Source organism: Manis javanica, chromosome 12 (assembly GCF_040802235.1).
Source record: "Manis javanica isolate MJ-LG chromosome 12, MJ_LKY, whole genome shotgun sequence".
In the NCBI taxonomy this organism is placed as follows: Eukaryota; Metazoa; Chordata; class Mammalia; order Pholidota; family Manidae; genus Manis; species Manis javanica.
Window position 1 is genome coordinate 59981985 of NC_133167.1, and position 27247 is coordinate 60009231.

The following is a 27247-nucleotide window of genomic DNA, read 5'->3' on the forward strand; positions in this document are numbered from 1 at the left end:
AATGGTTAGTATTCATCTTGTATTTATTTTTTTCTCAATCATATATAGGACATAATGTGCAAAGTCAAATCCTGGGTTATAGATCAAAAGAAACCTGTTCGCTTCTATCATGACTGGAATGACAAAGAGGTAAGTTATAAATATCATGCTATCTATTATTGCCTTTGCTTTGATTTCTTAAAAGACAAATTAGAATTGTTATTTTATACTTCTTTTTATATCTAATAAAACTTTATTTCTGTCAATGATTGCTTATTCCCAGGCTTATTTTTTTCTTTTTCCCTACTCCTGATATTTCATATCAACTAATCTTTTAGAAACAAGAATTACGAAAATGAAAGAGGTTACCTGCTTCAAAAAAGTTTGCTTTAAGTTATTCAATGACTTACTCAATATTTATTCAACTTTTAAACATGATTATTTCTCTGTCTCCCACTTCAGATTGAAGTGTTGAATAAAAACTTATTTCTGACTTCAAAACCAATGGTCTACTTGGTTAATCTTTCTGAAAAAGACTACATTAGGAAGAAAAACAAATGGTAAGTTTTTCCTCCCCAGACATCCCCAGACATACTGAATCTGTACATACACAAACACACATACATATGTACTTACTGCTGTGTTTGATTTTAATCCTTTTCTCATTATTAAAAAATTTAAAATGGATGAGGAAGTTTTGCCTGGTGTTTACATTCCAGGATGAGTCTCCTAATTCATTTCCACTGAGAAAACTTAAGAAAAAAACAAATAGAATTAAATTAGGCAATATTGAATCATTATATATTTACTTATCAAATTTAATAGACATTATTGTTTGTTTCCTGTGCAAATGAGTACATTTAGCTGGAGCAAAAAAATTTTTAAACTAGGAATTTCAAGCTCTGGTGATATTATATGTGACTTTTAAATATCCACTTGAAATTATAGCTGGGCATAAATCTTAAAATACAGATTGAGTGCTTTAAAAAATGTTTTTAATGAAAAAAAAGGGCATGGGAGAGAAAAGACCAGGTATTTGTTTCAGATACCTTAAAAATGTACAAAACTATGCATTTATATACTGATGTTATCTTTGACATGTAACCAAAATGCATGAAGTTTCCTTTCATTTACCAATAATTTCCAAAAATCCTGTTTATTTAACATGGGCTGTACACATTTGGCATAGTACTCACTTTGACTTGCCTCACTGTGCCCTCAATATTTTATACTACTAAGTCATACAAACAAATCAAAACTATCCAAAGCAAAATATCTGAATTCTCCTAAAATATATTGTCGTTTTTTCCCCTGTACTTCATTAAGTACTTAGATGCACATGGTTTCAATTTTCCATTAAAAATTCTCATTTCCATATGATATCAAAGAGTGAGAAGCTTTAAACTGAAAAATAAACATTCATAGACTGGAAGCCAAAACAATAATTAATGTCAGATGGTTAACTCCAATAAATCATTAGAATAAATTCTGTGAAATTACTGCAACTAAAAATGCCCTGTTGATGTTACCATAAGACATTTTGTGTTCCTGATGGGAAGCTGAATTTGGCCTCTTTATTGGTAATGTTCTAGAAAGCATAAATCTAAAATGAAAATTTAGTTCTGACTTGTCAATGTCCTACATAGATAATTAGCTTCAAATAATCAGTTCTGTCTTCTGTCAAATTCTTATAGATTTGATGATTAATGTGTTAAAAATTATAAACTTTGGAAAATAATTTTAAAATTTATGACTTGACCTCAGTTAATAAATCATTGTAGTATGAATGGTAAGGTTTCCTGAGGCTCTGTGAAACAATACAGACATCAAAGTTTACATGAAAAGAGATGAGTCAGTTTCCTTGCCCAAAGGGGCTTCTCACACCTGTATTTAGATGATTACAGGTAGAGCTCCCTGGCTCTAATTGTATAGTAAATACCATTTCCCAGACCCTAATGGTAGACAGACTGCTTGGGAGACGCCAGTCTGTGATTTAGCTGTCGCCAGACACCCCATGTATTTTGAGACCAGTTGTGATGATGATACGGTTATAGCCAATTGAAGGTAAACTCTTGTCTAAGTAGCAAATTTTAATTTATAAAAATGTAGAGGTATAGATGATCCCACTTAACAAAACCAAATTTTAGATTTTATGTATAAGTAGTGACCTGGTTTGGAGTTGTGTGTGTGTTTGGTGGGGGTGGGGAGGATCAGATCTTGTGGAAGTTAGTGTAATTGTAGCTGAAAGATCAAAGACTGGGTAACTGAGTGATGTTCCAGAAGAGAATTTACCACATAGCCATTTTCTGTACAGTTTCTGCCGCCTGCTGTTCCTATTTTCCCTCAAGCTAGCCATTGACTACCCCCTGTGCATCCCTGCTCGTAAAAAATGATTGAGGAAGTATTTGTCATGTATTTATGAGTGCGAAACATTGTGTGATAGGGAATGGCATCTACTGGAGCCAGAAAGATTGCCATTTTCCTTTCATTCAGCCACTCTGCTACAGCTTTAAATCCTCTGTTTATGCAACATAGCCTTTTTATTAAAGTGCAGAATAAATTTGTATTATGAAGGATATGAACACTAGGTTTTCATCGTTTATAACACTGCAAGCAGATGTAAATAGTTAAAATACATTTCAACTACAAAATCCTTTTAATTTGTGTAGCATCTATTTTTAGGTAATGTTTATATCTAAGCTCCTTTTGCATTAGTTCCTTTAGCAGAAGAAAAAGTTTTTTCTTTTTAAGGTTATTATCTAATGTTACTGTGGCAAATTAGGACTGATGCAGGAAGCAGTAATAAATCTTTTCCTGGGTCTTTTAGATCTAGAAAACTATTTTCAAATGGTCAGGAAAGAGGAGGGGTTTGTGATGTTGACCACAAGAGGAAGGCTAAAACTACGTTTTAGTGGGTCACCATTTCAGAAGTAATGAACATTTTAATCACTAGTTAAAGTTCACTTTAAGTGATAACATGTTATTTTTCAATCCTAGAAAAGAAGGAAGCATTTTGCAAAATCAGGTTGTTATTGAGTAGGTGTGTTGACCTTTTGAAAGATGTAAAAACTGGAATGGCTTCAAGCATCTATTGAATGGTTTTAATAATGTCGAATTAGTCATTTCGTTGATTTATGATTAAGACCTAGCCCTGAAGAGAAGCTGACATGGCAGCTGGGGTTAGTTGCAGTTGTGTTATGATCAGATGACAGTAATCAAGATGTTGCTGGGGGAGTCCATAGAATCCTTTTTTTATTATTACAAATTGCTGTTCTTTGAATGACTACAGAGACACAGAAGTTGTTGCCTTTGGTGGGTGCCAGTGATTTTTTAAACATAATCAGTTGTTACAACTAAGATTATATTCACTGTACTAATTTTCATTTGAGATTGCCTACTGAGTCCTGGTGTCAAGCAGGTACAGGACATTAGAACTGTCAAACCATTGCTTAATTAGGGGTTTAAATTTCAGTCTTTGCACCTTTGCTGCTCTGTTAGTAGTATATGCCATCCAATTAGGAAATCAGTAGAGCAAACTAATTTTATGTATTTAGTGTACCTGCTTACATAAGCTTCCAAATATGTTTTATTTTCCTGTTCTTACCCCCATCTTTCTTAAAACTATAAAGAATAATTATATTTTGTTGCTTATTATATGACATTCATATTCAACTGTAAAATACAACTAAAATTTAGGACATTCAGACTTCTTGTGTGCATATGTGTGTATAACACACATATTTGGATATGTCCTCGTGGGCTTGTGGTCACTGATACCCTTTGGCTAATATTATATGAGTCAGTTAATCTTGAGTGTTGCAATTGATTCAAGATAGGTAGATAGGTATTTGCAAAGTCTTTTTAGCTGTTATATAATCAAGGGCAATGTGTCTGTTCACTATATGAATTTTAAATAGAAAAAGGTTTTATTAGTTCTTAATCTTATTATGCAGTCAGTCCCTCCACACCCACTTTTCTATTTTTGTTAGTTCCCACATAATTTGTACAGAAGAACTTAAAATAGTTTGGTGATACTATATATTGTGTGCCTGGTTAGGGGGAGAATTGTGGAATAAATACAATATTCATTTCTTAAACTTTTTATAGGAATTACAGGTACTACTTCTTAGCAACTATGTACAAAGGGGGAAATGTGTTCATTTTTGACATACGATTTCGTATGTCTGTGTATCTATAGAAACATAAAGTATCTATAAATACTAAACTCTTTCTGTAAAAGTTATAAGAAGTCATCAATTTCTGACAAGATTACTCATTGGAACTAGAAATTTAACACAAATATGCTTTGGAAAAATTACATTGTTATACATTTGATTTACTTGAAACAAATAGAATGGAAATGATTATTCTTAAGTCATTTTAGTTCAGGAGGCTCCTCAAGTTGATTTGAAATGTTTCATTTCATATAAAGTTTTCATAAAGCAAAATACACATGTATAAGATTTTTAAAAATGTTTCATTTAATTATCTACTAGTCTGGCAAAGTAAAAGCCCTAAAATATCCATGGAATAATTCCTTAGGATTATTTGCTTTTTTTATCACTTGCAGTTCATTACAGTTTTAGAGGGATGTTGTGTCAGCTTCATCTTGAAATATCTAACATAATGAAGGCTGTGAGAGTACATTATTTATTCTGAGGGTTTTCCTCCCTGCTTGGAATCATAACATAATGTTGGTAGGTATAACATATAAGGAGTTTTTTAGCTAAATTAAATTTTATAAGCTATAATTTGTAATGGTTTTCATAAATTAAGTACCTTTTAGTGGTGATTCCTTTATGAGGACTAGTGCTTATTTGTTCCTTTAATAGATATAAAAGGGTTTAGAGCAAGTCAAGGGCATTCTAGAAGTCTAAACTGAGTGATTCTCTCTTTTTGAAATATATATAGTGTTGATTAAGTTAGTAAGTTCCTATGTAAGATACTCTTAATTTTACTGAAGTAAGTTATAAAGCAATTTAAAAAGAAAATTTAAGATTCCTTTCCATTTTACAGTTTCTTGTTTTTGCTATGAGATAATTCTCAATTATTTGCTTTTTAATTTGTATTTTTATAGACCTTTGAAACTATCATATGCACTATGAACTGGGATTTCAAATAATTTCTGGTGAATGGATTTTGTGGAATTGATTATTTTTTAATTTCTCTGATCAGAGTCTTGAGAGTTAAGAATATACTAAAGCAAACAGTATTTTTATTACAAGAGATGCAAGGCTGAAAGAAGTGAGAAGGAAAAGACCTTTGCCTATTCAGGAATCGTATTACTTGAAATGTTCTTTTGCATTTGTACACATATGTTCATGTAATAATACTTGTAAATTTCTGGTTTTCTTTACATGCTTTTTGGTTACTCTTTCAGCAATTTCATATTTTGATCAAGAGGTACCCTGGAGGACTTAATCGAAATGAAACCAAATTAGATTTCTAATTCTATATTATAAAAATATAATTATAGAAGAAAGCACATCTTTATATGAACATAATGCTATTGACCAACCATATTATGTGTATTAGGAATTTCCGCTGGCGTATGTGCATTTTTTGCCCATACTACTTAAAGACAATAATTTCTGTTTGCAAGATGGCTGACTTAGAAAGTGTTAACTTTTGGGAGGGCCAGTTGTTATCTTTATTAGATAACAGATTTTTTAATTTTTAGGATTTTCTCATATGAAATTAAAACATTCCACATTTTTTATAATCTACACATATATAATCTAGGAAATTAAAGGCAAGGTTTGGCTCATAGCTATACAGTGTTCTTCAAATTACAAATGATCCATGTTAAGGAATTTCCCTGCCTCTTTACCCCACGCACATTGCTGAATAATTCAAGGACTATTAATATTTTTCAAAATCTGTGCCCCAGATATTAAGGACCTCTGAGTCAGATTTTGTTTCTAAACCAATGAGTTAAGAGAGTTACACTTATAAAATGGGAGTTTTGACTACTAGTAGTTGGTAGAGGTAGGAAAGAATTTTAAAGCCCAGAAATCTTAGGACTGTTGGGAATGGGAGACATAGGTCAGGGTCTTGTGAAGGGTTTAGAAAGGAACTTTAATGCAGTATATAGGATCTGAGTAACAGTTTTTCCTGGGAGAAGCCTATAGAAAAGGAAAGGAAAGGGTAAGGTTTTGTGTAATTTCATTGTTTGCCTAGTATTTCCTGCTTATATTCAGGATAGGAGAAGAGTATTACTTTTTCTGCTCTTTTTACCTCGACTTTCTACTGTGTTCCCTAGTCACAAGGTCTGCCTTTGGAGTTAATGTTGTGGTTCATCTACGTTGAGTTAAATAGCCTTTTGAAGGTTAGACCAGAATACTGGGTACCATTAATAACATTGTTTCTGTAAGGAAAATGAATCTAAAAAACTTTGAATATGAAGTCTATTTGTAAATAAGGTAGTATATGTTATTAGGAAATTTGGTGTATTAAGAACACTGCTACTTTAGAACTTAAGTACTGGTATTGCGATATTTTATTTGCTGCAACTGTTCTTTTACCTCAGGCAAATTACTTAGCCTTTCATGTATTGAAGACAGTTCTTCAGAATATTCACATAAAATGTGTTCTGTATAAACAACATTCCTCAAATTTAATTAACATAACAACAAATACAATAAAAGAAAAATGACTTGTTTAGTCTTCTAAATGTATCTTCTGGATACATTCTTTATGTTTTTCTTTACATTATATGAATAAAGGAACAAAATGTATTGTATGTATATTTACAGCTGTTGTTCCATGCTTTGAAACAGTTGTCCTCCAAAAAAAAAAAGAAGTGACTGAGAACCGTCTCTATTGTACAGTAGCACTTGCAATAAGATTCCCGTGATATTACCACTATCTTCATTATCCCTCCATCCTCATCTCTCAGATTTGGCCCTGTGATTTCACCATTTGCAGCTTAGGGAATTTTATTGTTACTCCTTGACTTCCATTAAGAGTAAATCATTCTTTAACTGTTGTAATAGCATAAATTTTTTCTTAAAAAGTAGGTGTTTATTCCTTAAAAGCCTTTTAAAACAGTTCCATTGTGATCTCCTTTATCTTATTTTCTCTATTTCTGAACATATAATATGTCTGTGTTGAAGTGAGGCAGTGAAGGTTAGTAAAGAATTAAAGGAGATTCTCTCTAAGATTCCCTTCAGAATTTTATAATTTTAATGAATTGGGTTATGGCAAATAAACAAAGAAAAGATGCCCATGTAAATATCTCTGGCACCTTCTCACCCTTCATGTGTAAGTTTGCCATGGTAGGAGTTTTTTTTCTAACTGTGGAATATTCCCAAGGTTGCAGGTACCCAATTTATGAACTTTTCTGGACTGTGTTGGAGATAGTCTTGATCTCTTCTCCTACTCTCATTCCCTGCATATAATACTACCCCTTAAAATAAGTATTTTCTGGGTATCACCATATTCCCATCTTTCCTTATAGTGGGCAGTTATTGCTGTGACTAGAATAAGAACAAAGTAGAAGTAAAACCTCTTTGTAGAATTGCATATCTATATTTGAGGCTAGTTACATTACTCAAACTATTCCATCTCCTATTCTAAACAGACATAGAAAGTATTTCCCCATCAAAAATATTAGATTATGAAATACCCTCAAAGCCAGCTTAATTCATAATAGTAGAAATAATGCAGTTTGTGTGAGACATATTTTGGTATTTGTGACCATTTTTATCACCAGTTAAAAAATTCTGCTTAAAAATATGTTCCAAAATAACTGACTTAGGAACTTGGAGTACACCCCTAATCTGTAAGTTAGTGGCTACACTTTAGCATCCATTCAGTCTTTTTAATACTTTGTAAAGAAGCAAAATTAACTTTCTAAGAACTGTTATTATGAATATAAATTTCAAATTCATGTTCCTTATGAAAACTGTGAGTTCTTTGAGGAGGTAGGTACTATGTTTTCTTTTTCCTTTTCTAAGAAGATTATCACTGAGCCCTTCTGTGTGTACATACCATTCTAAATGGTGAACAGAAAAAAGCCCTTGCCCCACGGGTTTATAGTTTCATGAGATAATGGACAATCAACAAGCAAATTCTTAATTTGATGTCAGGAAATGATTAAGACATTGAATAAAAATAAAGCAGGGTGAGGGGGTTGCTATTTAAGTTGGCAGTGCCAAGGAAGGCTTTATGAAGCAAGGGAGCGCGCCATGAGAGAAGCTAAGGGAAGCTCAGTCCAGGGGCAGGGAGTGGAACATACAGAGGCAAGTGGGACGGAGCACTGACAAAGAAGAAAATGTGAAGACAGCCATTTGAAGGAACTTACAAATTCTTTTCAAATACATTGCCATTAAATAAATTTTAAAACATATCCTAAGTGTGTTAAAAAATTTAATTTGGGACTTGAGAATGACCATTAGAAAAAATAATAATTTATTTTCTAGTTTGCTATAGTTCATTTCTTACAGTCCAGAAATAGTTAAAATTGCTTAATGTTTTAAACACCCTTTAAAATAATAGTTGCGATTATTATATGGGTTTATTTTGAATTTCATCTTTCCTTTTTCATGCTTGTCTAGTAACTTGCTTATCCATGCAACCACTCATAAAGCACTTCTTTTAAAAGTCACTCAATGTATGACCTTAAAGAAATAGATTGAACTTTACTAAGAATAGTTGTGATAACCTACATTTCTCAAAACTTTACAGTGTCTCAATTTACATTATTTCACTGGATCCTCAGACAAATCCCGACATGGCCCTCATGACATTATATTTAATTTGGTCTTGAATTGGATTTTTACTGAAATGAAGCATTTTCATCATTGCATTAAGAGATCTGTGTTTTTGCTTGGAAGTAGATTAAGCTAACAAACAGATTAAATAAGATTTCTGTTTCCATTAATAAAGATACAGAAATGCGTTTTCAGTACTCTGTCACTAAGATCAAGGGAGAATCAATATTCCTGGATGATTAACAACATTTTCCTTATAAATTCTTTAAATAAGAACAGTGTAGTCCATGGAAAACATCTTTGGGTTTAGTCTATTTTGAAATTTAAAAGAAAAGATCAGATAACATCTGTCAGTTGGTAATGTTTTACTGTGTGTGTTTTTTGATGATGTTTCAAAAGTGTTTTCCTAAAGAGCGTAACTGGAAAAAAAAGAAAGAGCGTATCTGGATGTTTCAAGCATGAAAGTCACTAGTACTTTTCATGCATAATTTCTATTTAAAATTGTTATCTTTTAAATTGTTATACCATTTTTCTTTCGTCTGTTGTGCCCCCCTGCCATTAAAGAACATTTGACTTAGCTTTTCTTTTATCAAACCAAAAGATATACATAGCAAACCGTCATTCATTATTGAGTTCCTGTCGCGTGGCAGGCACCCTTTTGAGCTTAGAAATTGATGAGGTGTTAGTAGAAGAACAGATGAAACTTGTATGAAAATTTGATGAATACTTATGAAACATAGATGTTATCATGCCCATTTTACAGATAGGGTAATTGGAAAGATTACAAAATATGCCCAGGTTCTTGCAGCAGGCAAGTAGTAGCAATAGACCCTTTGACTTGAATGTTTGTGCCTCTTCTACATGTGATAATACAAGGTATATTTGTGAATCTTCAGAAATCTTTGAAAATATTGCTTTAATTAACTTTAACATTCTACTGTTTTTTATCTCAGAAAATATCTCCACTGAATTGATTAGTGTTTTAGTTAAGAAAATGAAACAATTCTCAAGATGACAACTGCTTTTCTTAGGATAATAAACTTTAGCTGTAGCTGCTGCTGTTTTTTCCCTTGCCTTGTCATTTTATTAACTATATATACTTATAATATTGTTACAATATATGTTAGCATCCACTTTAGTATATATAAGATTTATACCATATATAAAAATTATGTCGGAGAAACCAGAGCCAAAAATTGCACTAAGTTGCAAAGTCTAAAATAGTACTACAGACCCCAGAAAACAGTTATAATCACAGATCAGTTTTTATATTAATATGACAATTAATATTTGCCTTTTTTCCTTCTAGCATACTATATAATGTGTTAAGAATAATTCGTATAATGTGTTCCTTCTAGCATACTATATAATGTGTTAAGAATAATTCGTAGACACTGAGAAAGGATAGTGGTTTCCAAAGAGAAAGGATTGGGGAAGGTGGGTGGGGAGGAATAAGGAAATTACTGTAATTCACAATCACAACATAGGCAGGTCACTGGAATGGTAGTACAGCACGGAGAATACAATTAATGACTCTATAACATCTTACTATGTTGATAGACATTGACTGCAATGGAGGGGTTGAAGTCTTGATAATATGGGTGAAGGTTGAACCACTATTTTATGTATGTGATACCATCATAAGATTGTATATCAATGATATTTTAATTTAAAAATATATATAAAAGAAGAGGGAGTCATAATCCTTTTTGGTTATTCAATCTATAATGCTCTTTTTCAAGGCTGTATGTAAAGTATAGAAGCAACTGCTTTGAAATGTTAATACCTAGTAAAACTTTGTACATTTTTAAAAATTCTTCACTGCTGCAGGTGAAGGAGTTGATGTGTAAATGAAGAGGGAAATGAGAGAATATCATAAAATAGAAAAATAGCAGATAATTCCTATACCTAAAGCATTGTTGTTTTAGTAGGAGTTGACATCAGTCCGTAGGTACTGAACACTTAACTGTACCAGTTACATTTAAGACTTCCAATGTCCTTAAATAGTAGATAAACCGTTACTATTTTAAGAAAGCAAAGCCAGTAGAGAAGAGATTGAGGAACTTTAGAAAGTTACAGAGCCAGTCAATGGTGCCAATATTCAAACCAAACTTTATCTCAATAGCTAATGTTCCTTGCTATTCTACTATAGTGTCTCAGCTTTGGGCTGTTAGTGATGCTAGAAAGGCAGATGACACCTGAGAATTAGGTCAGATACTAGCCACATTTCCTATCACTATAAATTTCATTTAGATAAGGTTTTGTTGTTGTGAAACAGTTCACACACTATGAAATTTGAGATGAAAAATTCACTATACCCTGATTAGAGAATGCAACTTAAAGGTAATATAAAAATTGTGTCTAAAATTATGTGTTTATTTTCATGGACTAATCACTGAAAACTACTTTCCAGACATGTGCTGATAATAGTTCTTTGTAGGGACAACAATTAAAATCGTTTATATATTTTTACATAGAAAATACATATTTATCAATCCTCTTTTAAGATATTTTATTCCACCACATGGTTGGGTTTTTTGTTGTTGTTGTTGTTGTTTTTGGTATCCTTAATCTACAATTACATGAGGAACTTTTATCATGAATGGATGTTGAATTTTGTCGATTGCTTTTTCAGCATCTATGGAGATGATCATGTGGTTTTTGTCCTTCTTTTTGTTGATGTGGTGGATGATGTTGATAGATTTTCGAATGTTGTACCATCCTTGCATCCCTGGGATGAATCCCACTTGGTTGTGGTGTATGATCGTCTTGATGTATTTTTGAATTCGGTTTGCTAATATTTTGTTGAGTATTTTTGTGTCTATGTTCATCAGGGATATTGGTCTGTAGTTTTATTTTTTGGTGGGGTCTTTGCCTGGTTTTGGTATTAGGGTGATGCTGGCTCCATAGAATGAGTTTGGGAGTATTCTCTCCTCTTCTATTTTTTGAAAAACTTTAAGGACAATGAGTATTATGTCTTCTCTGTATGTCTGATAAAATTCCACAGTAAATCCATCTGGCCGAGGAGTTTTGCTCCTGGGTAGTTTTTTGATTACCTCTTTAATTTTGTTGCTGGTAATTGGTCTGTTTAGATTTTCTGTTTCTTCCTTGGTCAGTCTTGGAAGGTTGTAATTTCTTGGTTGGTTTTTTGTGTGTGTTTTTAACCACATAGTGATTTTGTTCTATTTCCTTGTATTTTCAGTACCTTGGATTTGTTTTTGAGATTTTCTTGAGAGAAGGGAATTGTGCATGTGTGTGCACATGCCCATATCCCTTTTACTAGCTGAAGTACAAACAGATAAGTGATATAATCTGTTCAAATACTACATTAGTGCATAGCAATATAATGGAAAGAACATTATATACATTTATATATTCGTGTGTATATATGTACATATCCAAATATCAAGCAGAATAATGACTACCATTTGTTGAGCATCTATTATAAGTTGTACTTTAAGGCACTTACTTATGTTGTCTCATTTGGTTTCATCCTCAAAACAACCATGGAAGGCCAATATCTACCCATTTACTTAAAGTGGTGTGAAGTAAGAAACCCGCTTAAACATTTTAAACTTCCTTTAGGTCAAGCTCATGAGAGAAAGTAAAAACTCAAGATAGTTTGGTTCGTTTCCTTTTAGCCTGTTTTCTCACCTGTCAAATAGAATAATAATTTTCTTATAGAATAATGGAAATTATATAAAATGTTTCACATGTATTAAATTATTCTGTGGTAGAAATAGATCCATCTGTCTTAGAATTTAATTCTCATAATTTGATGAGAAAAACATGTATATTATCTATAGTTAGTTAGTATCTGGCAGTTGTAATTACACAATAAATTCTCTAAACTAACTTGAGTACTCCTTAAATAAAACATGGCAATTATGTTTCCTCTCCAGCAGGCATGGGTTTCTGTGTAATTTTCGCTAGGATAAAACCAACATAGACAACTCATTTTTTCCCTGTTTGTTGCATGAAAAGCATGCAATAAAAGAAGTGAAATATTTTATACTTTCTCTGTTAGATTGAGTTAAAAGGAGTCTTTGAAATGTTTATTTGAATCTAAGAATCCTCAAGAAATAATGGGTAGCAATTTGCCTTCTATTTCTCCTAAATATACACATTTTTGTTTTTTATAATATTGTAATGTTCTGGCTCCTGAAATTTACAAAGATAAGATCACTTATATTTTCCCTTCTGTTCATGTATTTTCGTTTCCTTTCTCCTTCCCCCACCAAAAAGGAAGTTCTGTTTTAAAATTTGGGATCTAGTTAGAAATTTGTTTTGAAATGCATGTACCAAACTTCATATTTAGAGATATTTTACTGTTTTGTGAATTTTCAGAACTTTTAAATGGAACAGCAGCACTTGGAAAATCTTGCTGTGTTTCTCTTTTCATTAATCAAGACTAATCCCTATAACTTTCCAACTTAATCTAAATGGATTTCCCCCAGTCCTGTCAGCAGCTGCACTGTGACTCCTACTATGCAACTAAGAAAACCAATGGTATACAAGAGAGTTTTGTGGATATAGACTAGAAAAGAAAAGTCTGTAATACAGTTTTTATTATTTAAAAGTGGGTTTTTTTCTGAGTCTTATTTTGGTATTGTATAGAATAGTATGTATGGAATATTTCTTGTATTGTAGAACGAGACAGAAGAGAAAAAAGAGAATACAGAGAATATCAACCATTTGTTTCCTATGTTCAGAGGTAAACATGTTAGTTGTGTAGATCTCTTTTAAGTACACTGTTATAAGCTTTTAAATGCTATGAGAATACATTTTTGAAGTCATATCGGATTAAAGTTTTGTAAGTATGAGTATTTTTCTACATATATATGTATTTTATGACTATGATGTGTAGTAGAAAATTATTTTAACTCTATTAAGTGAAATTTGTATGGGTGGCCAAGTGTATGGTTTAAAATGACTTGGCATTACTTAGACATTTTGGGAATGTAGTTTAAAGACCACCAGATTAGATTGGGAAATTCTACCAGCTTCATAATCTCGGAAAACTGAAACAAAAGAAAAGGCAATGCCTATTATGCATTCTTAGCCATACGTAGGGGAAGGTACATGAGTGTGGCTTAGCTAATAATAACTACTTTCTTACTATATATGATTTGTAGAATTTATTTTCCTATGAAATATTTAACAGTTATGCATTTGTTGTTTTACAGTTATTTCAGTGCCCTATTGACATCAAAGGTTACTCATTGTTGTATTTAGTTACTGACAAAAAGAAATTATTTGATATGCTAAGCCATTTCTGACAGAAGATAAAAAGTTTTGACAAACACATATGGCACAGCAAGTGTCCAATTCTAAAGAGCAAAATAAATGCAAACCACCATTATGGTGAACACAAACAGTCTGAAAGCAAGTTATCAGTAAGCAAATAATTGTTGAACTGTTATGAATGGAATAGGATGTTGAAATAGGGCATGATTGGCTGATGTTACATATGTCCTTGATTACCTTCCTTGTGCTTTTATCCTAATAAGTGACATTCTTTGTATTCTCTTGGATGGCTAGACAGTCTGACACTGAAGAAGAATAAATATTGCATGTGGTACACATTAAGCTGTCATCCAAGACAGCATTTATAAAAAGTAACTGGAGAAATTCATAAGAAATTCTGCACTGCTACAGTTTCCTGGCTCCAGTCATAATTGTCAAAGTTCTTGACACATTCAGGTCTTAAGAAATGATTTAGTTTTACAGTGGCATGGTGTATGAATAATTATTGTGGATTTGTGTTCTCTTATTGCATTAGGTTGTTAATGTTAGTTACCCAAGTGTTATCTTTTACAATAATTTTTATTTTAAGAAATGACTCTACATTGGTAATATTGACTTATCTTCCATCTTATGGTCTTTTATAAAAGTATTTTAGATAATTGATGTATTTGAAAGGAAGAACAGGAGTTTTTAAATGCTTAGTTTATCTTTAATCTGTTGGAAAATATTGCTTAGTCCTAGCAACTTCCAAAATTAAGTATTTTTTCTTCTCCAGCAGCATTGGAAAACCTTCAAATAAATGGCCCAAATGAATATTATTTTAAAAACTATTTCCAAAAAAAAACAAATCACTACTTGATGTTTCATTTAAAAATATTGTATGCTTTTATTCAGATACTTTTATAATTTTAATATAGCTCTTTGAGGCAGGATAGTGTTTTATGCATTCCAGTCACAATTATCTCATAAAATTTCCTTTTGAGGAAGATGAGTAGATGATATAATATTTTTCTAAAATAAGCATACCTAAATAAAGAGGTAAATAATGAATGTAACTTAGCAAGCATTTTTTATGCCTCTCTTTCTTTCAGTAAGCTAAAACACTTCTCCTTCTCATCCTGTCTATATAATGTGCTACATAATAACTGAAAGATACCCCCCAAAAACATTTTCTTTTTTATATTTCTATAACCTGACACAATTGTCCTGAGGTTTGAAGTAATGTAATTAGTATTCCTATTCTATAATCTAATCAAGAATTTAACATATTCTATCAGCTGATTACTAGGAAAGTGTGATTATCAGAATGATTTAGGATCCAACACAAATATGAAAATAAAATACAGTGTTGAGTTCTAAATTATGGTCCCTGTCTTGGGGAAGACAAGAGGTCAGATAGTATTTCTGTGACAATTGTATTTTACTGTATTAGTTTTTCAATTATGTAACATAAATCTTGGGGAATATTTTCTGGATACTCTTTACATTGAAATCTAAACCATCCATCTGGATTGAAGGAACTTTTCTCCAGGTATAACACTGCTCGAATGTTACCTATAGCTTTTAACTCTAGGCCACTACAGAGCAAAAAATATTTGCCCAACTGGTAAATTGAACTGTAAGTCCCACTGCAGGAAATTGCTTTGCTGTGCTCCAAACAGCAGTTATCTTAGTAATTGTACCTGAATTCTTTGTGGCTAATAGAGCATAGACGTCCATTTTACAAACCAAAAATTATTTCTTTTAAATACTTGTAATCTATAAATGCCCCAAATAAAATGTGAATCTAAGTAGACTATAATAAGACATTAAACTACATCATTTTTAATTGTTAGTGCAGAAAAGTGAAATTCTTTTTTCCTTTTAGTGTAAAACTGTACATATCTGACATTTCACATTCTAAACTGGAACTCCCAACAAGGAGCTTATCAGAGCAAATTGTCTAGTCCGTCCCCTTCCTCACTCAAAACCTAATGACCCTTTATCATCATGGTTTAGATTGCTGGACACAGATGTGAGAAAATACAAGTAATCTACAGGTAACTACAGTAGCTGCACTGATGTTCTCAGAGAACTGACTGCTGGGAAGATAAAGAGCTTCCCACAGAGTCTGTGACTTTCTGGCAGCAAAGCACATCATGAGCTCATACATGAAGTTTTATTTGCTGAAGATTCACAATAAGATGCATTAGAACATTCAGCAGGAACTCTTTAGATGAGCATAGAAATTCTGGAGGGTTATTAGTTGATGCACCAGTGCATAGTATCACACTAACATTTTTTAAAAGTTCAACAATATTGATTCTTTCTGTGGACATCAAAAATTATGACTACAAAGCAGCATTAATATTGAACTTCTTAATATTTATATAATCTACAGATTCTAATTTCTTTCTCTTCACAAAGCCTGAGCTTCTTGCTGAAAGTAGTTTGGTTATGATTTTTAATATAAAAGCAGAATAGAAATTTCTCAAACTTTAGTACTAAATTGTATTTCAAAGGACTTGTTTATGGCCAGGTGCTCTGCTTTTGTTAGGTGATTATTAGATTGTGGTCTGTGAGGTAAACTCATTTATCTATTTGCATGCAATTGAGTAATTTACCATGAAAAGGATGATTTTTGGGGGGGGGGATAAAGGTACTGCACCTGTAGCTTAAGTTTTATAATTGTTACTCTGACTGTTATTTGCAGTGATCATAGTTTCATACAGCTTTAGAAAATGACAATGCATACTTAATCTTTCTCTTATGTATGAAGTGTTCTGTTTTTAGTCACTGAATTTGGTTTGAGTTTACTGGCTAGAGTGAATTAATATGAATTAAACTGCCTGAACTTCAGGTGTGTGTTTCTTTTCAAAAATCATTTGCTAATCATATTTTTCTGAAAGCTAATCAATTTTGTTTCTATAAAAATTGTAACTACTGGTTTAGGAATAGTCCTATTACCTTAATATATCAAAATGACTTACAGTCCTCAAATCATTTTTAGAAATGAGTATTTTGGTAGCTGAAAGATAAAGAAGATTTTCAACAAACAGTATTGGTTAAGCAGGTGATAGCCAACAAAAAGAGTACTATATAAGAATATTCATTTATAGTTGTATGGGTTATGTGCCTAGCTTAGCTGTTATTCTTTATGGAAAATACTGAATTGCTCAGATAATTAGAGAAGATACTAGCTAAGTCTTTTTGGCTAGGTTCCTACTCATTTTTGCTTCAAGAATATTTTAATGTACTTATAAAACATTATTTTCATGTAGAGTGCCAGAATTACATCAAATATACCTGTGATCTTAAGTAATTAATTTTATATCAAGTTCCTAGTATAGAATGACCCATAAACAAAGTAAATTTCTTATCAGAAAACAACAAATTATCTGTAAGTACTGCTAATCATTGTAATTCCAGTTACTCTTCTGATAGAAGGTAGAGTCACTGTTTTTGGAGATTCATATCAGTAGAGATTTTTGGTTTATGCTGATGTATTTGAAATATTTATAGTTGTATGGCATAAATCAATCTATGAAAGTACAACATTGAAGAATTGTTTGAAGCAGTGTTATACATTAGTGCTGTTTTCAGTTTGCTATAAGATCTAAAGAGAAAACTGTATTTGTTTCCATTTAGAAGCAAATGGAAAACACAGAACTCAGAATTCTACAAAGCACATTTTCTTACCCTCTTCATATTTAAAAGAAAAGAAACCAGTGGAGCATGTGCAGTATAAGATTGTTTTGCGTTTTTGTTTTTACATCACCAAATTAAGTATAATGAAATCCATCTGCAAATTGTAGGAACTACTCATTGGTTTTTGTCAAGGACTGTAATATGGCTTTATCCTTTCTTTTTCTTCTACAGTTTTTAAAATTTCAATGAGATATACAGAAAATTAAAAACCTTGTCTGTTTTAAAGTTTTGTTTGAGCTTTTTAAACTGAGTGATTAGCAGAAATAATGACCCTGTCAGCCTTAATCACATTAAAATGTGGTTAACATCATTTAATTTTTTCCACTTAATATGCAAAAATTTCCAGTAGATTTGCAGTGAAGGCCATTGAAATTCCATTAGAACAAGAATAAAAATTTCAGGCATCATTTATTCAGAGAAGGAATAAAGGTCTCGATTGAGAACTGCTGAATCTTTCTATTAGAGACACTATGAATCATTACATTGAAAGTACCTTACATTTTCATAGAACTGTGTCTGGCTTTTCAAATGGTTGAAAATCATGTTTTATTATTTTTAATAGGGAGAAATAAACTAGAATTGTTAAATGGACAGGCTATGTTTTAAATAGTTACTTTGGCACATACCAAAAAAGAAATTTGAATTAACCACCGAATGACACTTTCCCAAAGTTCATAGCTTATCATTTGTCAAGCTTCAACTGGTATGTTATGCTGCATTAGCTGTGTATGAATTACAACTGAAGAACGTCCTATAGTTTCTAGTACTGTTTATCCTTTTTACGATCATTTTTGATATTTATTTGTTGTGTTCACAAAATTAAAAAGTTGGAAAGCTTAATTTTATTTTAAGCAATTAAGAAATGCCTAACATTTATACTTTGTGTGGCATGTTTGCATTTGCCAGTATCCTGTAAAACTTAGCATGTATAGAATGTTCCCCCCCCCCATTAAAAAAAGAGACTGTTACTGTATATACCTGATAAGCAAAAATGGTTTCCTGGAACCATTCCTATCTCTCAGTTATAAGTAATTATACAGTGTTGTGGGTTTTTTTTAAATTTATATTTTGTTCCCAAATCATTTGAACCATTATAAAATTACATTGTGTATACTTTGTAGTAAAAGTACCATTGAAAAATACATCAGTTAAAGTGTTCCATACATATGCTACTCACAATATCTAAGTTTCTCCATCCTCCCATGTTTCCCTGCAGAAATCTAAGAACATTTAATTGTCTGCTCCCGCTGCTCACCACCCCGCTTACCCCAGCCATCCCACACACCCCAGCGCCTGTGGCCTCCACAGAAACACCTTCTCTCATTTAGCCTACCTAGAACAATCTAGACTCCCTTGTGTTCACCATATTGTGTGTATTTACTTCAGAGCACCTATCACAAACTGTGTAATCTCACTTACTTCTTTTTCTGTCTCATACAAATTTAAATTCCATCAGAATAAGGACCGTGCCTGTTTTGTTCACTTTCTGTCTCCAGTGCTTGGCACTAGTCTCAGTAAATATTGTTGATTGCTTGAGTGGTTGGCTGGATGAAATCAGTTAAATTTATCCCTTATGTTTCAACACTGACTTTTAGTCTTCATTAATAGCAATATCTAGATAATTTGAAGTCTATTTTGGTTAGATACACATCTGAGGTTCAGAGCACAGGTGGATGGACTGTCTTATGCCAAAGGTAGTGGATGTTTTCTATAATGGATCTGAGGATAAATATTTTCTGCTTTGAGAACCACAGTCTCAGTTGCAGCTACTCATCTTTGTTGTTCTATTGCGAGGGCAGCCATAAGACACTATGTAAACAAGGGGGCATGGCATTCACCAATATAATTTCATATATGGACACTGAAACTTGAATTTCTTACAATTTCTTCCTTTTTCTTTCTTTTTTTTTTTTTTGAGAGGGCATCTCTTATATTTATTGATCAAATGGTTGTTAACAACAATAAAATTCACTATAGGGGGGTCAATGCTCAATGTACAATCATTAATCCATCTCAAGCCTAACTCTCGTCAGTCTCCAATCTTCTGAAGCATAACGAACAAGTTCTTACATGGTGAACGAATTCTTACATAGTAAATAAATTCTTACATGGTGAACAGTACAAGGGCATTCATCACACAAACTTTCGGTTTTGATCACGCATTATGACCTATAAACAATCAGGTCAAATATGAATATTCATTTGATTTTTATATTGATTTATATGTTGATCCCACATTTCTCCCTTTATTATTATTATTATTTTTATTTTTCATAAAATGCTGAAGTGGTAGGTGGATGCAAGATAAAGGTAGAAAACATAGTTTAGTGTTGTAGGAGAGCAATTGTAGATGATCAGGTGTGTGCCTGTAGACTATGTGTTAATCCAAGCTAGACAAGGGCAATAAACCATCCACGGATGCAGAAGATTTCTCTTAAAGCAGGGGGGATGAGGTTCTGAACCTCACCTCTGTTGATCCCCAATTTCTCACCTGATGGCCCCCCTGCGACTCTGCCTGTCTTAGGTTGTTCCTCCCTTGAGGAATCTTACCCGTCTCTGGCTAACCAGTCATCTTCCAGGGCCATATAGGGAAATGTAAAGCTGGTAAGTGACAGAGCAGCCATATTGTTTGAAAAGCTTAGCTTTTTACTTCTTTGCAGATTTATGCCCTGTGGCTTCTATGCCCAGCACTTGTCTCGAGGTATCTTTACCACCTGGAGGAATTATGATACTTGGTAACTTCAATATGAGGCACGAATTCTATTTAAGGGTTGTAATTAGGAAGGAAGAAGAGGTCGCATATGGAAGAAAACATGGGAGGATTGATTATTTCTTTGACATATCTTCTTGTAGAGTACCTTAAGTATATATAGGTTTTAAACTACTAACTAATTTGCACACACATATTAACATAATAGGAATACGGTGACATAAACAAAGCAAATCTATAATTACCATCCATCTCCAGTGAAGCCAAGAAAACCATTTAGGCACCCTAGGCATTTGTGAAAATTTATCTATGATATGATGGATATTGTCCAACTGTACTTGAACAGTCTGAGAAAAATCAGACAAATTAAAGCAGCCCATTTCTGGGATCTGTTCACCTCCCATATGTCCTTTTAACCGTAGATAGTGTATAGTCATAAGATTTTGGAGTGCTACACCTTGCACCCCTCCCAACTCCTCATTGAGTTCCAACAGTACAGATCCGGTCAAATTCGTTGTCTCACTGTATGCACATGCCAGCCTAGACATCTCCCTCCTCATTCCAATGGCAAGTCCAGGAAACGGTGGGGTGGATGCAGCCACGATCGCAGCATTGCCCAGATCCCTGTGGAGGCTTTTTGATGATCATCCCCCAGCACGAGTCCTCCAGAGAGTGCTGATGCCGGAAGCTCCTCCTCATATCGTATCTTAGTTCATTTTCTGGGTAGCCAAGCTAGGCCTTGATCTTGTGCATAGAAACAAACAGACCCTTTGCCCACACTTTGACATGCCCTCTATACCACTGTGCAGAACTCATTGGAGGTCAGCACACAGGGACTGCTTTTTTTTTTTTTTTATTAAGAGAAAGGAATATTATCAGAAAAGAGTACCTCCATAGCTGATCATCTGACACCCTTTAAGTGATATTTAAACCATTAAGGATATTTAAAGCATGCGTTGATCTTTGATTTACCAATAGTTTTATCCTATCAAGGAGTAATCCCCCTTTTCTTTCTTTTTTTTTTTTTAATCTTTAATCTACACTTACATGAAGAGTACTGTGTTTACTATGCTCTCACCTATATCACGTCCCCCCTAACAACCACATTATGCTTACTGTCCATCAGCTTAGCAAAATGTTGTAGAATCCCTACTTGTCCTCTCTGTGTTGTGCAGCCCACCCTCCCCTTTCTCCCTCCCCCCCATGCATGCTAATCTTAATATCCCCCTTCTTCCCGCCCTTATCCCTCCCTGCCCACCCATCCTCCCCAGTTCCTTTCCCTTTGGTACCTGTTAGTCCATTTTTGGGTTCTGTAATTCCGCTGCTGTTTTGTTCCTTCAGTTTTTCCTTTCTTCTTATACTCCTCAGATGAGTGAAATCATTTGGTATTTCTCTACCTCCGCTTGGCTTATTTCACTGAGCATAATACTCTCCAGCTCCATCCATGTTGCTGCAAATGGTTGGATTTTTCCACCTCTTATGGCTGAATAGTATTCCATTCTGTATATGTACCACATCTTCTTTATCCATTCATCTACCAATGGACATTTAGGTTGCTTCCATTTCTTGGCTATTGTAAATAGTGCTGCGATAAACATAGGGGTGCATCTGTCTTTCTCAAACTTGATTGCTGCGTTCTTAGGGTAAATATCTAGGAGTGGAATTCCTGGGTCAGATGGTAGGTCTGTTTTGAGCATTTTGATGAACCTCCAAACTGCTTTCCACAATGGTTGAACTAATTTACATTCCCACCAGCAGTGTAGGAGGGTTCCCCTTTCTCCACAGCCTCGCCAACATTTGTTGTTGTTTGTCTTTTGGATGGCAGCTATCCTTACTGGTGTGAGGTGATACCTCATTGTAGTTTTAATTTGCATTTCTCTGATAATTAGCGATGTGGAGCATCTTTTCATGTGTCTCTTGGCCATCTGTATTTCTTTTTTAGAGAACTGTCTGTTCAGTTCCTCTGCCCATTTTTTAATTGGGTTACTTGTTTTTTGTTTGTTGAGGCGTGTGAGCTCTTTATATATTCTGGACATCAAGCCTTTATCGGATGTGCCATTTTCAAATATATTCTCCCATACCGTAGGGTTCCTTTTTGTTCTATTGATGGTGTCTTTCGCTGTACAGAAGCTTTTCAGCTTAATGTAGTCCCACTTGCTCATTTTTGCAGTTGTTTTCCTTGCCTGGGGAGATATGTTGAGGAAGAGGTCACTCATGTTTATGTCTAAGAGGTTTTTGCCTATGTTTTTTTCCAAGAGTTTAATGGTTTCATGACTTATATTCAGGTCTTTGATCCATTTTGAGTTTACCTTTGTTTATGGGGTTAGACAATGGTCCAGTTTCATTCTCCTACATGTAGCTGTCCAGTTTTGCCAACACCATCTGTTGAAGAGACTGTCATTTTGCCATTGCATGTCCTTGGCTCCTTTATCAAATATTAATTGACCATATTTGTTTGGGTTCATGTCTGGAGTCTCTAATCTGTTCCACTGCTCTGTGGCTCTGTTCTTGTGCCAGTACCAAATTGTCTTGATTACTATGGCTTTGTAGTAGAGCTTGAAGTTGGGGAATTAGATCCCCCTACTTTATTATTCTTTTTCAGGATTGCTTTGGCTATTCGGGGTATTTGGTGTTTCCATATGAATTTTTGAATTATTTGTTCCAATTCATTGAAGAATGTTGCTGGTAATTTGAGAGGGATTGCATCAAATCTGTATATTGCTTTGGGCAGGATGGCCATTTTGACGATATTAATTCTTCCCAGCCATGAGCATGGGATGAGTTTCCATATATTAGTGTCCCCTTTAATTTCTCTTAAGAGTGACTTGTAGTTTTCAGAGTATAAGTCTTTCACTTCTTTGGTTAGGTTTATTCCTAGGTATTTTATTCTTTTTGATGCAATGGTGAATGGAATTGTTTTCCTGATTTCTCTTTCTATTGATTCATTGTTAGTGTATAGGAATGGTACAGATTTCTGTGTGTTAATTTTGTATCCTGCAACTTTGCTGTATTCCGATATCAGTTCTAGTAGTTTTGGAGTGGAGTCTTTAGGGTTTTTTATGTACAGTATCATATCATCTGCAAATAGTGACAGTTTAACTTCTTCTTTACCAATCTGGATTCCTTGTATTTCTTTGTTTTGTGTGATTGCCGTGGCTAGGACCTCCAGTACTATGTTAAATAACAGTGGGGAGAGTGGGCATCCCTGTCTGGTTCCCGATCTCAGTGGAAATGCTTTCAGCTTCTCGCTGTTCAGTATAATGCTGGCTGTGGGTTTATCATATATGGCCTTTATTATGTTGAGGTACTTGCCCTCTATTCCCATTTTGCTGAGAGTTTTTATCATGAATGGATGTTGAATTTTGTCAAATGCTTTTTCAGCATCAATGGAGATGATCATGTGGTTTTTGTCTTTCCTTTTGTTGATGTGGTGGATGATGTTGTGGATGTTGAATTTTGTCAAATGCTTTTTCAGCATCAATGGAGATGATCATGTGGTTTTTGTCTTTCCTTTTGTTGATGTGGTGGATGATGTTGATGGATTTTCGAATGTTGTACCATCCTTGCATCCCTGGGATGAATCCCACTTGGTCATGGTGTATGATCCTTTTGATATACTGTTGAATTCTGTTTGCTAATATTTTATTGAGTATTTTTGCTTCTACATTCATCAGGAATATTGGTCTGTAATTTTCTTTTTTGGTGGGGTCTTTGCCTGGTTTTGGTATTAGGGTGATGTTGGCTTCATAGAATGAGTTTGGGAGTATTCCCTCTTCTTCTATTTTTTGGAACACTTTAAGGAGAATGGGTATTATGTCTTCTCTGTGTGTCTGATAAAATTCCGAGGTAAATCCGTCCGGCCCTGGGGTTTTGTTCTTGGGTAGTTTTTTGATTACCGTTTCAATTTCTTTACTCATAATTGGTTTGTTTAACTTTTGTGTTTCTTCCTTGGTCAGTCTTGGGAGGTTGTATTTTTCTAGGAAGTTGTCCATTTCTTCTAGGTTTTCCAGCTTGTTGGCATATAGGTTTTCATAGTAGTCTTTAATAATTCTTTGTATTTCTGTGGAGTCTGTCGTGATTTTTCCATTCTCATTTCTGATTATGTTGATTTGCGTTGATTCTGTTTTACTCTTAATAAGTTGGGCTAGAGGCTTATGTATTTTGTTTATTCTCTCGACGAACCAGCTCTTGGTTTCGTTGATTTTTGCTATTGTTTTATTCTTCTCGATTTTGTTTATTTCTTCTCTGATCTTTATTATGTCCCTCCTTCTGCTGACTTTAGGCCTCATTTGTTGTTCTTTTTCCAGTTTCGATAATTGTGATGTTAGACTATTCATTTGGGATTGTTCTTCCTTCTTCAAGTGTGCCTGGATCGCTATATACTTTCCTCTTAAGACTGCTTTCGCTGCGTCCCACAGAAGTTGGGGCTTAGTGTTGTTGTTATCATTTGTTTCTATATATTCCTTGATCTCTATTTTGATTTGTTCATTGATCCATTGATTATTTAGTAGCATGTTGTTAAGCCTCCATGTGTTTGTGAGCCTTTTTGTTTTCTTTGTAGAATTTATTTCTAGTTTTATTCCTTTGTGGTCTGAAAAATTGGTTGGTAGAATTTCAATATTTTGGAGTTTACTGAGGCTCTTTTTGTGAGCTAGTATGTGGTCTATTCTGGGGAATGTTCCATGTGCACTTGAGAAGAATGTATATCCTGTTGCTTTTGGATGTAGAGTTCTATGGATGGCTGTTAGGTCCATCTGTTCTAGGGTGTTGTTCAGTGCCTCTGTGTCCTTACTTATTTTCTGCCCGGTGGATCTATCCTTTGGGGTGAGTGGTGTGTTGAAGTCTCCTAAAATGATTGCATTGCAGTCTATTTCCGTCTTTAGTTCTGTTAGTATTTGCTTCACATATGCTGGTGCTCCTGTGTTGGGTTCATATATATTTAGAATGGTTATATCCTCTTGTTGGACTGAGCCCTTCATCATTATGTAGTATCCTTCTTTATCTCTTGTTACTTTCTTTGTTTTGAAGTCTATTTTGTCTGATATTAGTAATGCAACCCCTGCTTTCTTCTCACTGTTGTTTGCCTGAAATATGTTTTTCCATCCCTTGGCTTTTAGTCTATGCTTGTCTTTCGGTTTAAGGTGAGTTTCTTGTAAGCAGCATATAGATGGGTCTTGCTTTTTTATCCATTCTATTACTCTGTGTCTTTTGATTGGTGCATTAAGTCCATTTACATTTAGGGTGACTATTGAGAGATATATACTTATTGCCATTGCAGGCTTTAGATTCGTGGTTACCAAAGGTTCAAGGTTAGCTTCTTTAGTATCTTACTGCCTAACTTAGCTTGCTTATTGAGCTGTTATATACACTGTCTGGAGATTCTTTTCTTCTCTCCCTTCTTATTCCTCCTCCTCCATTCTTCATATGTCGCGTGTTTTGTTCTGTGCTCTTTTTAGGAATGCTCCCATCTAGAGCAGTCCCTGTAAGATGCCCTGTAGAGGTGGTTTGTGCGAAGCAAATTCCCTCAGCTTTTGCTTGTCTGGGAATTGTTTAATCCCGCCATCATATTTAAATGATAGTTGTGCTGGATACAGTATCCTGGTTCAAGCCCCTTCTCTTTCATTGCATTAAGCATATCATGCCATTCTCTTCTGGCCTGTAGGGTTTCTGTCGAGAAGTCTGAAGTTAGCCTAATGGGTTTTCCTTTATAGGTGACCTTTTTCTCTCTAGCTGCCTTTAAAACTCTTTCCTTGTCCTTGATCCTTTCCATTTTAATTACTATGTGTCTTGGTGTTGTCCTCCTTGGATCCTTTCTGTTTGGGGTTCTGTGTAATTTCATGGTGTGTTCGATTATTTCCTCCCCGAGTTTGGGGAAGTTTTCAGCAATTATTTCTTCAAAGAGACTTTCTATCCCTTTTCCTCTTTCTTCTTCTTCTGGTACCCCTATAATACGAATATTATTCCTTTTGGTTTGTTCACATAGTTCTCTTAGTGTTGTTTCATTCCTGGAGATCCTTTTATCTCTCTCTATGTCAGCTTCTATACGTTCCTGTTCTCTGGCTTCTATTCCTTCAATGGCCTCTTGCATCTTATCCATTCTGCTTATAAATCCTTCCAGGGATTGTTTCACTTCTGTGATCTCTTTCCTGACATCTGTGATCTCCCTCTGGACTTCATCCCATTGCTCTTGCATTTTTCTCTGCATCTCCTCCCATTGCTCTTGCATTTTTCTCTGCATCTCTGTCAGCATGTTCATGATATTTATTTTGAATTCTTTTTCAGGAGGACTGGTTAGGTCTGTCTCCTTCTCAGGTGTTGTCTCTGTGATCTTTGTCTGCCTGTAGTTTTGCCTTTTCATGGTGATAGAGATAGTTGGCAAAGCTGGTACGAGTGACAGCTGGAAGAGCTTCCCTTCTTGTTGGTTTGTGGCCTTCCTCCCCAGGGAGAATAGCGACCTCTAGTGGCTTATGCTTGTCAGCTGTGCGCAGACAGGGCTTCTGCTACCTGCCCGTTTGCTATGTAGTTTATCTCCGCTGTTGCTGTGGGTGTGGCCTGGCTGGGGCTGCTCCTCCAAAGTGGTGGAGCCCCGTTGGAGGGGGAGCGGCCGGGAGGCTATTTTTCTCCGTAAGGGGCCTCTGTGCTCCCTGTTGCCCAGGGGGTTAGAGTGCCCAGAGATTCCCAGATTCCCTGCCTCTGGTCTAAGGTCCTGTCCTGCCCCTTTAAAACTTCCTAAAGCACTCTCCAAACCAAAACAACAACAGCAACAATGAGAGAGGGAACAGGAAAAAAAAAAAGGAAAAAGCACACGGTTTTTTTTTTAGTCCTCAGGCGCTGGTCCCAGGCACCCGCTCACTTGTCCTGCTGCCCTGCCTCCCTAGCACTGGGGTCCCTGTCCCTTCAAGGCTTCCAA

The 27247-nt window shown here is 34.4% G+C and overlaps 1 protein-coding gene across 4 annotated transcripts in view; it reads left to right on the top strand.

Annotated features, from left to right (window-relative positions):
* The window catches only part of OLA1 (Obg like ATPase 1), a 226945-nt gene that overhangs the window by 166303 nt on the left and 33395 nt on the right, over positions 1 to 27247 (top strand). For all 4 annotated transcript variants that reach the window (XM_037020648.2, XM_037020649.2, XM_037020647.2 and 1 more), the window contains exons 6-7: positions 49 to 129; positions 442 to 539. In XM_037020648.2, coding sequence (XP_036876543.1) covers positions 49 to 129; positions 442 to 539 — 179 coding nt within the window. The remainder of the gene's footprint in view (positions 1 to 48; positions 130 to 441; positions 540 to 27247) is intronic.